This window comes from Lontra canadensis, unplaced genomic scaffold (genome assembly GCF_010015895.1).
Source record: "Lontra canadensis isolate GAN:19392208 unplaced genomic scaffold, GSC_riverotter_1.0 scaffold150, whole genome shotgun sequence".
In the NCBI taxonomy this organism is placed as follows: Eukaryota; Metazoa; Chordata; class Mammalia; order Carnivora; family Mustelidae; genus Lontra; species Lontra canadensis.
The window spans coordinates 725,790-741,733 of NW_022631144.1; the positions used below are offsets into that span (position 1 = coordinate 725,790).

At 37.1% G+C, this 15,944-nt stretch overlaps 1 protein-coding gene across 6 annotated transcripts in view; it reads left to right on the forward strand.

Annotated features, from left to right (window-relative positions):
* Positions 1–15,944, forward strand: part of ANO4 (anoctamin 4) — a 450,000-nt gene that overhangs the window by 361,436 nt on the left and 72,620 nt on the right. For all 6 annotated transcript variants that reach the window (XM_032844283.1, XM_032844285.1, XM_032844284.1 and 3 more), the window contains 3 exons: positions 799–933; positions 1,993–2,089; positions 6,528–6,588. In XM_032844283.1, coding sequence (XP_032700174.1) covers positions 799–933; positions 1,993–2,089; positions 6,528–6,588 — 293 coding nt within the window. The remainder of the gene's footprint in view (positions 1–798; positions 934–1,992; positions 2,090–6,527; positions 6,589–15,944) is intronic.

The window sequence follows — 15,944 nt, forward strand, 5'->3', positions numbered from 1 at the left end:
TTATATTAGACTAAAAAGTAATTAACTTCTAACTAATAAAAATATAGCAATTGAGAGGCATAGAAAGCACAATTTGGGTTGTATTCTAACATAAGTCAATTATATTATTAATGTGTTTGAGAAAGAAAAAGCAAGGAATTCCCTGAACATTCCTTAACTTTGTACACTTCAAGGCACTAGGCAGACTGGTTAGTCTCAGAAAAATATTTACTGAGGTAGATGTTGAAACTTGTGAAAAATCATCACTTAGTAAAGTTGTTCTCAGTATCAATCATTTTGAATCTCTGTAGAGTTCTTTTCTTTCTACTATCTTGTGATTCAAGCATTGTAAACATCTTAAAAAGCTACAAAATATTGAAAGAGGTGTTTGCAGTTTTTCATAATAACTTTGTTTCCTATTTTTAAAGATATATGTAATGATAATACATGTGTTACAAACAAGCACACACTCAGAAACGGCAAAGATGAGATGATGTGTTGTCACCACCACTTCAGATTCTCCTGGTTCTGTAGTCATAAGTGTTGTATCTTCCCAAATGGGCACAGGGTTATTCTGTGGTCTCAGAACAAGCTTGTATAGAATCATGTTCTTTTATGGAAGGGTTCATTCTATTTCTGATATATAATGATAGGAGAAGAAATTAAAGCCTGAGCCTTAGTTTGGTCAAGTGCTCTATTCTCTTGGATGCCTTGTGTTATCAGCAAGGCCACTACAAAGTAACGTGACTGAGCAAAGTATTATAATGCCTAACTCTACACACTTCACTTTGATTTGTGAGGCTCCTGTGTCTTAAACAGGCGGTACTTTGGAGAGAAGATTGGGTTGTATTTTGCCTGGTTGGGCTGGTACACTGGCATGCTCTTCCCAGCGGCCTTCATTGGATTGTTTGTTTTCTTGTATGGAGTCATTACTCTGGATCACTGCCAAGTCAGGTACGGGGAGCTTTGGGGAAAACTGCCTTTGCTTCTATATAGATGTGGGTGGTGGTACTTTCGGGATGTTCCCAGATTGTAGAACTTCTTTTCCATCTAACTTCATTCTCAGTCACTCCTGGGAAAAATTCAGAAGGCTCAATTTATTAGATCTTCCATTTATTGCCCATGCTGCCAGGGAAGCAAAATTTACATTTATAGACATATAAGCCACTCTGTGTCCACAAAAAAAAAAAAAAAATGCTTTCATTCACTGGCTTAAAGTTGCTCTCTTTCTGACTTTTTACCTTTTCTCTTTTTGCTAATCCTGCGAAATAGTGGGCTAATAATCCTTTTTTATGAATTCTGTATTTTTACAAGGACCCTTTAAACCTGAGCCAGAAAGACATCTTACCAACTTGTTGAGGTCTTGAGAATGATTCAGTGTTGAGGATTACTTCAGCTTTCTCACCAGAATATAGTTTAAGGTATTCATAGAGATTTTATTGCCAGGATGGACAATGATCTTAAATAATAAAAGTGGCTTTTAAAAGTGATTGCAAAAGTAAAAGTGATTGATTGATTTTCCCACTTGTAAAAATATTTTACTCTCTGGTGGAATTGTTAATGGGGATGTAGTTTTCCCATAGAACTAATGCATCACATTTTTATTTATCTCTCCATTATTAGTTTTCACTTATGCACATGGAGATTGAGGCAGGCACTTTTAGGTACCTGGTTGTTCCTATAATTCAGAATGAAATTGCTTCAAATTTCTACAGTGTTGTGAATGACTTTTGTTTCATTTAGGGTATAACATCCAGTGTTATGCTTCATGTATTTTTCAGAGTGTAACTTTTTAAAAAGTAAAACCAAGAAACAACCTCATAAATAAATAGGCTTATCAAATTATTAAAATGTGCAAGCGCTCATTTACTTTAATAACAGATAAGGCTAGGAAGATTGTAAGGACAATAATCTACTGGGTCTTATTTAGTGGTTAAGGACTCTGGTGAAATTGGAAGGGAAAACATGCTCTTATGTCATTAAAAAGCAGTCCTTTTCTGTTCTCTTTTCCAGTAAAGAAGTCTGCCAAGCTACAGATATCATCATGTGTCCTGTGTGCGATAAATACTGTCCATTCATGAGGCTGTCAGACAGCTGTGTTTATGCCAAGGTAATTTCAAATCTGTGGCACTTTAGGTACATTGAATTTTTTATACATTTTCCCAAGGAACAGAGGGTAACTATATTCTCTTTGTCATTTCTAGTCTTTGAGTCTTGAGTTTATGTTGAGGAGAGAGTTAACATTACCTCTATCACTTGGCATTCTAATTCAAATATGTTTTTTACTGTATATGTATTTTAAATGTATTAGCTCTGATCTTCGTCAGAGGAGGCTGCAGTGTGCATACTGAAAAAGTACAGTTGTTGGAGTCAGAGAAAGACTCAGATCTTGACGTTGCTCTTTACCATTTGTCAGTCCCAGAATAAGTTATTGATCTCTCTGAGCCATCGTTTTCTTATCTGCAAAGTGGAGAACATGATGCTTATTTCACTCGATTGTTATAAAGTGTATACTGAGCAAAGTACTCAGCAGATGGTAAGATCTTAGCAAATGAGAGCCACCATCATCTTCCTCTTTCATTATTGTTATTGTCAAAAAAAAATTTAGATTCAGGACTAGTTCAACTACATGCCTCCCTGACCGTGCACATGGACAGTTTCTTTGAGGCTGAGCTTTCTCATCTCTAAAATGCGGGCAGTGACACCTGTCTTCTCTGTCCCATGGCTTGTCATGAAGACCAAAAAAGATACTAATATAATACATATGTGGAAAAAATAATTTGAAAATAAAATACATAGCATCATTATGTCTATTATGTTACTTCATGTTATGCCTTACTTTATTAAAATTTTAGACACATTCATAGAATTCCTTATTTTTTTACTTATGGGCCAGGTCACTAATACAAAGCAATAGCTGGAGTACAGGCTGTTGAGGAATTTTCCAAGACCACTACCTGTCAACTTGCCCTGATTTCAGATACAAGAAGGGTTGGCAGACTTTACTGAATGTTGGCAATCCCTGCAGCTTGGATCTATTTAATTATACTGTTGGTATGGCAGAGTTTTGCTCATTTTAAATGAGAGAACATTTGAGAGACAGCCCAGGAGCCCACCCATCCATGACATCTATAGCATTGCAGGGGCCAGTCTACGTGTGTAGAGCCCAAACCACAGCAGGCAGCTGTGATCTTAGAAAGATGTGCATACATGCTGCGGGAGACCAAAAACACACGAAATACTCTCCCCACCTTTGGAGAACGTACAGATAGACCCGAATGAGTGAGGAAAATTTAATAGAACGAGCTTGGGAAATACAGATTTGGTGAGAATCAAAAGAATTTTCTCAGTAATATAATCTTGTTTAAAGAGCATGAGATCATCATTGAGCTCGAATGACTCAGGTGCAAGAATTCTGCTTTCTGGAATCTCAGAAACCCAGTCTTTTGTTGTTACTGATGTCTGGGGATATTTGTTTTTTACGTGGAAAGATATGCCTTGAATGAAGTTCTCTTTTTAAGAGATCCACAATAATTCCCTAAAAGGATCATCATGGATAGTTCAGAGTGCTCAATTTTATAGGAGGTAGTTAAGCAGTTATCTTACCGAACGTAAGATCTACAATAATCATGATTATAATAATAGCTAGGCTATAGATATAAAAGTAGCTAGGCAACCTACATTTTATTTCTAATCCTTACAGCAAGATAGATGTTATTATTCTCATTTCAAGGTAGATGTTATTACTTCAAGATAGGTGTTATTACTCTCATTTTACTCAGAGGTAAAATTACTCATCCATGGTCACACAGAAATAATTGGCTAGGCCTTGGTTTATCTGACTACAAAACATAATCATTGTGCCATACTGAGGCTACAATATGTTTATATTCTGGATTTTAGAGTTGGTAGTGCCTTAAAAAACTTACTAAAATAAAAGCTAAAAAAATGTCTCAGATGAAAGAATTGAAGTTCTATAGAGTTTCCTTTAGAAGCTCTTATTAGAAATGCTAAACAAATTTCATGGGGTTGAGGATACATAGGGATATTAGATCCAGTCAGAGCCCAGGTCCAATCTAACCAACGGCTGTTCTGCTGGTCAGGAATGCTTTATCACCACCTTTTACATTTGCAAGGTCAGAAACCCACCTCAAATTGGCATAAGCGGAAAGGGACTTATGGGCTCATTTCACTGGAAAATACACTGGAATAGCTCACGCTGTCTGAGAACAAGTGCCTCCAGGCCTAACCTGGTCCTCCAGGCCTCAGATGTCTCTTTCTGGCCCCCTGTCCACATGATCCTTCTGCAGAGAAGTTCTCCTCACATGATCGGGAAGCTGGCTGCTGACTGCCACAATATGAGTCTTATATCTTCTTCATCTCTTTAAGCATGTTTTTATGCTTTTTAAAAATGCTCGGTCTGCTGGTTACATTGCTGTAACACTGGTTACAGAATGTCTGTTTCAGAACATGTGCATTGCCTAGTTTGGAATTCTTTGGAGTCAGCTGTCTTCACCCCATACTTCATTATTTTGACCTGTGCATGTTTGTCCCCTGGAGGTGTCAACCACTTTGGGTAACGGTCAGGGGCCAGGCACTCAGCACTCAGACCTGGAAAGTTTAAAGAAAGGAGAAGACAGTGTGCGCAGGCACCACCGTGTGCTGCACTTTTCTAGAGGACTTGTTTGATCAGTGTTTCATTTTTAACTCAGCCAGGAATAAAACAGAATTGGGTGAAGCCACTCTCCCTTGACTGTAATCTACCAGCCCTGGTGTTTAAGAGGACTTGGACTGAGGAGAGAATATCTGAGGACAGCTTATGGCCAGGCTGCACCTTCTCATCTCCTCAATAAGGCAGAACTCTGAATACCCATGATATTACCCCAAGAACCAGCCCCTGTGGTTTGACCTGTTGTAGCTGATTTGGTGGGAGACACTAATTTTCCAATGACCATTGAGGGAGAGGCTGGAGTAGGACTTGTGTATTGCTCCAAGCTAAGCTTCCAGTCTGCTTGGAAACTGCCACTAACTCTCCCTGTTTACCACCACCTCCATCACACACACACACACACACACACATTCAAGGCAACTTTCCATCTCCCCTGGGGTTTCTCACAGTCTTATGTTTGTGTTTTGCTAGTTCCCAGAATCTACTATATTGTTTCTCTAGGGTTTATTTTGGCAAAGGGAGCCCTCAATCTATTTTAACTTACCATTTTATAGGAACCAGAAGTCCTTACTAACTCACCCCTCCTGATTCACATATTCCCAAGTAACTGCAGCAGAAAAATGTCTCTGTCCAAATGTTTATCTGTCAGTCCCAGGGAAGGACTCTAATTGATTCTGTTTGAGCCACTTGCCCCCCAGTGACCTACATGAGAGACATCTATTACCAGGATAAGGAAGAAAGGTAAGGTGAACAGCCAAAAACAATGACCACCACAACTCATTCCATCATCTCCACCAATGGTACAGGCCACAACTTCCACCAACTCCCTGCAAATACCCTGATAGAGAGCACAGACCAGACACATACCCTGGAACTCTCAGGCTTGATTTAATGCTCGGTGCATTAATACAATATACAATACAATTTAACACTCCCTCTGGCATATGAAATAAATTAGCTTTTGCCCTTTATCTACATTTGGTATTTGAATGCTGCTCATCTCTCCTATGTTCAAATAAAAAGAAGGCATAAACTTTTGGAAAAATTTTTGAAATACTTCACACTCGGATATAACAGGAAAAGACCTGTTTATAGTTGGCACATTCTCCAAGGGACGGTAAAGTATGTTTTATAGAGAGCTATAGAGCATCCAAAAAAGGTTATGCTTTATGAATGTATCAGTCATCATTTCAATTTAGTATGGCATTGGTGTGATTTACCCTGAAGGCGGAAATGAGCATAGCAGTTTTGCAGGGTGAATATCTTTGCTTTCTGCTGTGGTGTTTGTGATAGAATGTATTATCTAGCAATAAAGTTTTTGATAGCTGTCTTTGTGTAATGTGTAATAGGTAAATACAGTGATTACCTGAAGCTTTAATAAAGGTGGAAGTGGATTTTGTTAATGGTCCGCTCTCTTTTCTTTGTAATATTAAAGTCCAGAGGGCATCCTAGAAAATGTTTGCCCAAAAATACACAAACAAAATAGGCATGTTTTCAAAGTGAATAAATGAGCCATTAAAAATAGGAATCAGAAGTCTTTAAAGCAGCAACAATAATACCTCCCTAGTCTTAAATATAGTAAGTATAACCATATGTCCACTTATAACAGTATTTATGGTGCATAAAAGAAAATTCTTAGCACTATTGGGGCTGCTGATAAATGTTCAGCTACGTGATGCCCACATAAAGGGACCAAATTCTCTTTTGCATATCCAAACTACTTCATAGTTGGATGAACCCCCTTCTTGATTATGATCCAAAAGGAATATCTCCCAAAGAAACCCTGCAAAATTCATTTATTTTTACAAAATCTGAAAAAAAGTGAATTGAAATACAGTATATGAGAAGCTAGTTTAACTGTAATTCATAATGTTCCTAGGTAACCCACCTCTTTGACAACGGAGCCACTGTCTTCTTTGCTGTTTTCATGGCAGTCTGGGGTAAGTGTTCTGTATCCCTGTAATTTGAATTCCCCTTATTTGCTCTATAATAAGTTCCTTCAGAAATCTGACTTTTTCATGTGGCTATGAAAGGAAAAGGCTCAAGTAATTTCATCTGGCCATTCTATTAGATATGAGCTGATAAAAAATACACTTAGTTTATTTAAAAAGTAATGTCATAGAGGAGAAATACATCTGATTTCTCTTAAACCTTCAACAATTTCATCAACATCCCATTATTAAAGTAAAATTCACCTCCTGTTGGAGACAAAAATAAACCTTATAGTATGTCAAAAAGTGTGGTAAAGATCTAAGTACTCATAGAAGTATACAGGGCTTTCTGTTGTAAGTGGAATCTTTTCATCCAGCTAATGTATGAGTGCTCACCACTGGCTTCCTTCCAGTTTTAGTTAAAATGACCCCCCAAAAGACAAGAGCTACTTAAAAAACAGAATTGAGTTTTTCTAGATCAGCTAAGGTCCAGAGCTCTCATAATAACAAGGTACGATGGAACATTCACTTAAAGAATTTCTTAACCCAAAGAAAGTACTTAACCTACTTCTTTGTAAAATGGGTTTCTTAGTCTCTTTCTCATCAAATCATTATAATGTTTTGATTTAGTAGTACAAAAAAGAGTCTGGACAAAGAGTAAACAGTTAATGGTGGTTACTTTTGAAGAGAAGTTCCCCTACCAGTTTGGAAATGATAAGTGAGCAGGGATGAAAGACAGATTTTTACACTATATTTTTTACTTTGGTTTGAATTTTTCACAATTATTATGTATTTCTTCTAGAACTAAAAATGCCAGAACCTGTTTTGATGTTGCAAAACTCTGCTAACTCAAGGGTTAGGCTCATGTTGTTTTTTAAGTCTGTTCTTTATGTTTGAATATCAGATCTCTATCTTTCAAATACCCACTGAATTGTGATCTTCATCCTTCAAACTTTGTAACATTTCATTTCTGGCATTCTTTGGACACTTAAAATGATATGCATACACAATTTATCTTCCATAGTAGGTTCATGTTCCTCAAGGATCATTACGGTTATTGGCAATTTCATACACTTATTTTGAAGACAGATTCATATTTGTTGGATGGATGGATGGATGGATACATGGATGCATGAATGGGAAAAAGAAAAGAGAGAAGGGACAGAGAAGCAAATTATCAAAAGGGTTTCTTTCTAAGATAGGGTGTATAAATGGTCTCTTTGACAACAGAAAATATAAAAACCTTGTTCCCTCCTGAGGTGACTTGTTCTGTGTATATTCTGTCTTCCCTACCTAGAGATCTTCAAAGGAAAATTGCCTCTCCCACTACAGCTCTGTTGAAGGAACATATCTTGAAACCAGTTACTCCAGCCCCTCTCAGTCAGTGGGCACCAAGACCTTAGTCAAACCATAACATAGTTAGTGGCCTGGAAAAAGACCTGAGATTCTATATGAAAAGACGCTGGAAAGATCACCCACAGCCTTATTCTCAAACATGTGGATGGAAAAGTGTGAAGAGAGACAGGGAGTTAACAGTAGGAGTTGACACTGAAAAAATCCAGACAGAAGAGGAAGGGGGGAGAAAGAAGGAAATTGAGATTGACTATGAGGTAGAAGCAGGGATCAGGAGAAATTAAGAACAGGTTGAAGTTATGAGAAACCAGAACCTAGAAATAAGCAAAAGCAAACTATAAAAGGTCCAGAACTCACTGGTAGCCAACTAGAAGAAAATGCAGGACAGTCCCTCAAAGAGAAAGAAAGAACATAACCAAGTCATGTTATTAGTAGAATATCGGGGTAAAGATTTAGAATCTCTTATGGCTGGAGTCTCTCAAACTGCTAGCTTCTGCATCCTGTTCTGAATAGGCTCAGTCTTTTAATTCCCATGGGATTCTTGCCTCCCTTGACAGTACTTCTGAAAAGCCCTCATTATCTGTGCTATACCTTAGTGCATGTGCATTTCTGTCCCTTGCAAACAAAGGAAGCTAATCACAACAGAATTTTGGTTATGGGACTGAGCTCTCAGATTAAGAACGTATGTAGGATTTTTCTAGAACATCTTCGTATTTGTAACCATGATGGAAGTATAATAAGTCACCCAGTGCTTAAGCTTTGCCATAGTTACAATTGAGGATACTTTATAAAATGTATTCATTTACTAAACCAGTGATTCTCAAACTTTTCCCAGTCATGGCACACATATGAAATACTATTTGCACAGCATACTGATGTACATTATGTGCATGATACTGTCCTGAGTACCTCTACCTTACCTGTCCCAAGAGATGAAGGTTCTATTACCTCTTACATACCTATAATCATCCTTCGCATACCCACTGGGCAGCTCTGCTTTAGGTCATGGGTCTACTATGTAATGAGTTTATTCTAACGTATAGAGAGTAATTTACTGGAAGAATTAATACACTAAACGCCTTTCCCCACTTTAGTATTTAACCAATTTTGACTGAAATAATGTTTTCTTCTCTCGGTTTATCTTCTGATACTGTAGAGAAATGAAATTCTGGTATAATGACATTTGTCTAAAGGGCGGAGGTCATCATCTCCCTTACTCCTCACCCAGTACCACCGTTATAAAGGGGATTACATCCCTTCTTTAAAGGTTGTAGTGTCTTGTTCTGGTGATAACAAATAGCTGTATTTTATCTTTACCAATCTCATTGATTGGTGGTGGCTGCCTGGAACATGAAGCTGAGTAGCTTCTGAGTTGCAAGTAGGTGGATTAGAGATTTGACAGTCCTTGGGCCTTGGAGAGTATCCAGTAAGAATCTGATGGATGTACTGTAATAACCTTTGGGCAGAGGGAACATTTTAGGGCCACTCCAGGCAAGGCAAGCCTGGAATAATTCATCCTCTGAATTGCTTTGTCTTAGTTGACAACTTACTGCTTAAATCTTGTATGGTTCCCAGAAATGTGATAGTTTGAGAAAAAAGGACGAATTACCCCAGATGTTTCATTTTAGATGAGTCTATGCTTTTTGCAGAAACCTGGAATGGCGAGAGGTGCCCAGGTGGCTCAGTGGGTTAAAGCCTCTGTCTTCGGCTCAGGTCATGATCTCAGGGTCCTGGGATCAAGCCCTGCATTGGGCTCTCTGCTCACCAGGGAGTCTGCTTCCCTTCCTCTCTCTCTGCCTGTCTCTCTGCCTACTTGTGATCTCTGTCTGTCAAATAAGTAAATAAAGTCTTAAAAAAAAAAAAAGAAATCTGGAATGGCCAATAATAACAGCTATAATAATAGCCTACTACTTATTAAGAGCATACTATCTGCTAGATACAATCTTATGCATTATACAGAATCATCTCAGTTAATTTTTATAGCAACACTTGAGGAAGATACTATAATTATCTTCATGTGATAGATGAGGAAGCTGGGGAAGTAGCTAGAAAGTGGCAAAGCCAGGAGTCAAACTGGGGAATCTTAGCTTCTACACTCTCTTGCTAGTTCATGTACTGTTTATAACCCTATTTACTTCTGCTTCAGAGATCTAAACTTAAAGGACTGTTAAACTTGTCCCAAGCTCCATTTATGCTGTTTTGCAATGGTGATATTCTATAAAAGTGTGTCAGTTCTAATGCAGCTCAGTTTAATGGTTCCAGATTCATCTTTTATGATTGACAGGTTACATTTAAGAAAACAAATGCACTTTATTTTTGGCAAATTGCCAGTTACAGAGATGTTGAGAACAGATGTGAGTGGTTTACAAGACTTCTGAAGGACAGGGTTGATGTGTTTATTTTGTTGCCTTTTGCTTTGTGTGTTCACCAGAGAAAAAATAAGACTCCACTTGGAACCAGTCTGCAGCAGCTGGGAAGGGCCTTTGTATGGGGTTAAAAGCTTGACAAAACCCTACTACTACCTTGGTGATAGAAGGGCCTCCCAGGGACCCTCAAGGTATACTGTGAGCCTAGGGCTCTGGGCGCAAACTATGGTGTGGCTCTTTCCTCAATGTTCATTTTTGTTCAGAACGATTCAAGAGACAGAACAATTATGGCCAAAATTAACTTCTCTCCCTAAGGGAAAAAAAAATGAGTCATTAAGGAGCTAGATGTTGGCAGAGACTTGTCAGGAATCAGATTATCTTTCTCTTTTCTTCATTTCTGGGTTTTTTCCTCCTTTTTCTTTTTTCTTTTACTTTTACTTTCATTGCCAAAAATTAAATTGCCTTCAGTAAATAAACATATCGAAGTCCTCAGTTTTCTCCTATCAAACTAACAAGATTGTGGTTATTTTAATGGAAATTCAAAGATTCTTTATATGGTTCTATCAGTAATTTGTAAGTGAAATATGTCTCATTTTTGAAAATAAGTTTTATAATTTCCTTTTATTTCTAGATATTTACACTAATTTTATCTTTCTAGACTTACATATATGTCCAACAAAATATAGTGATTATATATTTTAAAATATATCTATATATATATTTACTAAATGGCTATTAGTTCTGTAGGTGTAGTCACATATGACACCTCATCTATTTCTTATAACCCACCAGAAAGAAATTATAATCTCTGTCTCATAGATGAACATTTTGAGGTTCAGAGAGCTTATGCAGTTTGGCCAAGATTACCCAGCAACTGCTAAGTGAGGAGTCTAGATTTTAGTCCCAATCTGGTCTGCCTAACTCAAGTCATTCCAAAGTTTGTATTCTATATCATGCACCTTTTGTAGGATGTGTTAAGATTTCATGACTCAGTAGACTGCATTCTCACTATCACTTGGTAGTGGGTATACAAAAAGGAGTAAGATGTGATCTCTGCTCTCAAAAATCTCATTGGATGTTGAAGGAGAGTTGGTAATTACAGTGTAGGATATCAAGCCATATTTCAATGGGAAAATGAGGATCCATGCTGCCAGCTTCCTGAAGCCAAAAGGAAAAGCAGAAATGGTTTCATCCAAAAGGAAATCCTGAAACCAAGTCTTAAGTTTGCCAAGCAATGGAGTGGGTTTGGAGAGAGGTGTGGAAAACATTCTGAACTGAGAACAGTGTGGGCTAGGTTTTGAAAAGGAAGGCCACTCAGTGTGATAGGGACATGTAGTATATATTAGTTTCCTAGGAGTGCTGTAACAAAGGACCACAAATTGGGTGGCTTAAAATAACAGAAATTTATTCTCTCACTGTTCTGGAGTCTAGAAGTCAAAAATCAAAGTATGAAAAGTGTCAGTTCCTTTTGAGGCCCCCAAGGGGTCAACTGTCCCATGTCTCACTCCTGGATTCTTAAGACAGTGAGCAATCCTTGATACTCCTTGGCTTGTGGGATACATCACTCCAATCTCTGTCTCCATCTTCACCTGCATTCTTCCTGTGTTTCTGTGTCTTCACATGGCCAGCTTCTTATAAGGACACTAACTTGCATTGGATCAAGAGCCCATGCTACTCTAGTATGATTTCATCTTAACTAGTTAATCTGCAATTACCTTATTTCCAAATAAGGTCATATTCTGAGGTTAGGGCTTTGTTGAAACATCAACCTATCTTTTATGGGAGACACAGTTCAACCTATAACATAGAGTATGTTGAGGGCTGAAGTTTATCGTAAGACATTTGTGTTTCAACAGGGAACCATGTCTTCACTCCATAGTCAACAGAAGGCCAACTGAATGTGGTTTTAATTTGAATCTCCCTGATGGCTAGTGATGATGAACATTTTTTCATGTGTCTGATAGCCATTTGTATGTCTTCATTATACCATCTTACACTGGTTAGAATGGCCAAAATTAGCAAGACAGGAAACAACGTGTGTTGGAGAGGATGTGGAGAAAGGGGAATCCTCTTGCACTGTTGGTGGGAATGCAAGTTGGTGCAGCCACTTTGGAAAACAGTGTGGAGATTCCTCAAGAAATTAAAAATAGAGCTTCCCTATGACCCTGCAATTGCTTTACTGGGTATTTACCCCAAAGATACAGATGTAGTGAAAAGAAGGGCCATCTGTACCCCAATGTTTATAGCAGCAATGGCCACGGTTGCCAAACTGTGGAAAGAACCAAGATGCCCTTCAACGGATGAATGGATAAGGAAGATGTGGTCCATATACACTATGGAGTATTATGCCTCCATCAGAAAGGATGAATACCCAACTTTTGTAGCAACATGGACGGGACTGGAAGAGATTCTGCTGAGTGAAATAAGTCAAGCAGAGAGAGTCAATTATCATATGGTTTCACTTATTTGTGGAGCATAACAAATAACATGGAGGACAAGGGGAGATGGAGAGAAGAAGGGAGTTGAGGGAAACTGGAAGGGGAGGTGAACCATGAGAGACTATGGACTCTGAAAAACAACCTGAGGGTTTTGAAGGGGCGGGGGGTGGGAGGTTGGGGGAACCAGGTGGTGGGTATTAGGGAGGGCACGGATTGCATGGAGCACTGGGTGTGGTGCAAAAACAATGAATACTGTTACACTGAAAAGAAATAAAAAATTAAAAAAAAAAAAGAAGGCCAACTGAAGTTGTAAGTTGGAGAGTGACATCATCAGTTGTGTTTGGGAAGTAATTCTGGCAACAGCAAGAGAGGAGTGAAGTGGGTCACTTAGAAGGCTGTTCCAATATTCAGTCAAAATATTATGCAGATTCAGCTTTAGAAAAGATCTAAATCACAGAATAAAAACCTTATACATAAAGGTGTTTTCCTAGTTTCAGTTATTTATAATAGGCAAAATAAATATCCAACAATAGAAGAATCACTAAGGGAATCAGAAGCAGCCATTAAAAATTAGTCTTTCGTGTCTGGGTGGCTCAGTCATTAAAACGACGGCCTTCAGCTCAGGTCATGGTCCCAGAGTCCTGGGATAGAGCCTTGCACTGGGCTCCCGGCTCAGCTGGAAGCCTGCTTCTCCCTTTCCCACCACCCCCTGCTTGTATTCCCTCTCTTGGTGTTGCTCTGTCAAATGGGTAAATAAAAATCTTTTTAAAAAATGAGTCTTTCAATGAAAGTAATAGAACACAAAGATTGTATTTTACAAATTGATAAATACAAGATATAAAGTACATAAATAAATATGACTTTGGGTATAATAAATACAAATGAAAACAAAGTGATTATGCCACAATAGTAATGGTAGTTTTCTCTGGGTGAGGGGATTATGGGAAGTTTTATCAGCTTTATTTAGGTGTAATTTACATAAAATCCAGCGACTTTAAATATACATTTGACATAGCCTGTAAAATTGTACATAGTCACTTAACCATCACCATAATGATGAAATAGAACATTTTTATCCTGCAGAAAATTTCCTCATGACTTTACAGTGAGTTGCTTGGCAACCTCTAACCTGCTTTCTACCACTATAGTTTCACCTGTTTTAGAATCTCATGCAAAAAGAATCATTCAATATTTAACAATTTGTGTCTGGCTTTTTTCACTAAGGTTAATGTGACTGAGATTCACTTATGTTGTTGCATATGTCAATAGTCTATTCCTTTTTAGTACAGAATAGTACATCACTGCCTGGATATACTAAAAGGTGTATTATCTATTTACTAATTAATGAATATTTGGATCCAGTCCAGCTTTTAGCTCTTAAAAAATAAACCTTAGAATCATTGTATATTAAAATTTTTTGCATATTTGCATAAGTCTTTTTGTCTATTTCTCTTGGGAAAATAACTAGGAGTAGCATTGCTTGATCTTAGGATAAGTTTCTAAATTTATAAGAAATTGTTTTTCAAATGCCTGTATCATTTGCATTCCCAGCAACATTATGTAAGAGTTCAGGTGTTCCACATTCTCACAAACTTGGAATTATCAATCTGTATCATTGTTGTAATTCTAGTAGATGTGTAGTATCTCATTGTGATTTTAATTTGCATTTCCCTAATGACTAGGGATGTTGAACATGTTTTCATTAGTTTATTTCAAATCTGCCCATCTTTGGTGAAGTGTTTGTTCAGTTTATTGCCCATTTGTTATTGTTTTTCTTATTTTTAAGTTAAAAGCATTCTTTATATATTTTTTCAAATATTTTTCCCAGTTTGAGGCATACATTTGTTTTTTCTTAATGGTGTCTTTTGAAAAAGTAAAAGGTTTTACTTTTTTTCTTTTCTGTCTGTGCGTTTAATTTTTTATTGAAGATATCTTACCCAGGGACGCCTGGGTGGCTCAGTTGGTTGGGCGGCTGCCTTCCGCTCAGGTCCTGATCCCAGCGTCCTGGGATCGAGTCCCACATCGGGCTCCTTGCTCGGCAGGGAGCCTGCTTCTCCCTCTGCCTCTGTCTGCCTGTGCTCGCTCACTCTCTCTCCCTCTGTCTCTGACAAATAAATAAATAAAATCTTTAAAAAAAAAAAAAGATATCTTACCCAAACTCAAGGTCTCTAAGAGTTTTTTTCTATGTCTTCTCATAAAAAGCTCATAGTTTTAACTCATGTATTTAAGTTCATGAGCTATTTCAAGTTGATTTTTATATAAAAGGTAAAGGTCAGATCTTTTTCTTTGCAAAAATGGATAGCCAGTTCCAGTACCACTTGCTGAAAAATTATACTTTTCCTCCTCAAAATCAATTGTTCATATATGTGTGGATCTACGTCTGGAATTTTTTTTTATCTACTTGTGTACTCTTAAAAAATCATTTTTATTAGCTATAATTGATACATATTAGTTTCAGGTATACAACATAACGATTCAATATTTATATATGTTACAAAATGATAACCACAATAACACTAGTTAACATCCATTTCCACAAATTGTGACAGATTTTTACCTTGTTAAGAATTTTGAGATCTACTCTTTTAGCAACTAACAATACATACTGTTAATTATAGACACCATGCTATATATTATATTCTTAGGATATTTATTTTATAGTTTTATGTTATATAGTCAAAATATGTATATTTTATAGTAAAAATCTATACCATTTGACTCATTTTGCCCACCTCTGGAAACCACAATCTGTTTTCTGTATCTATAAACTTGGGGGTTTTGTTTCTTTCTGTTTAGACTCCATGTATAAATGAAATCATAAATTTATTCTAATGAAAATTCGGAGTTTCTATATATGGTTGTGTCAGGGAGAGCAATGCTTCTATCCTTGTTCTTTCTCAAGATTGCTTTGTGTATTTAGGGTCTCTTACTATTCCTTATTATTTTAGGAGTTTTTTTATGTTTCTGTGAAAAATGCCATTGGAATTTTGATAAGGATTGCATTGAATCTGTAGATTATGGATATATTAAAAATATTAATATTTCTTCCAGTCCATGAACATAGAATATCTTTCCATTTAGTTGTGTCTTCTTCAATTTCTTTCATCAGTGGTCTTACAGTTTTCAGTGTACAGATTTTTCAAACTCCTTATATCATTATTCTTATTTATTTTATTATTTTTGATGCATTTATGTATTATATAAATTT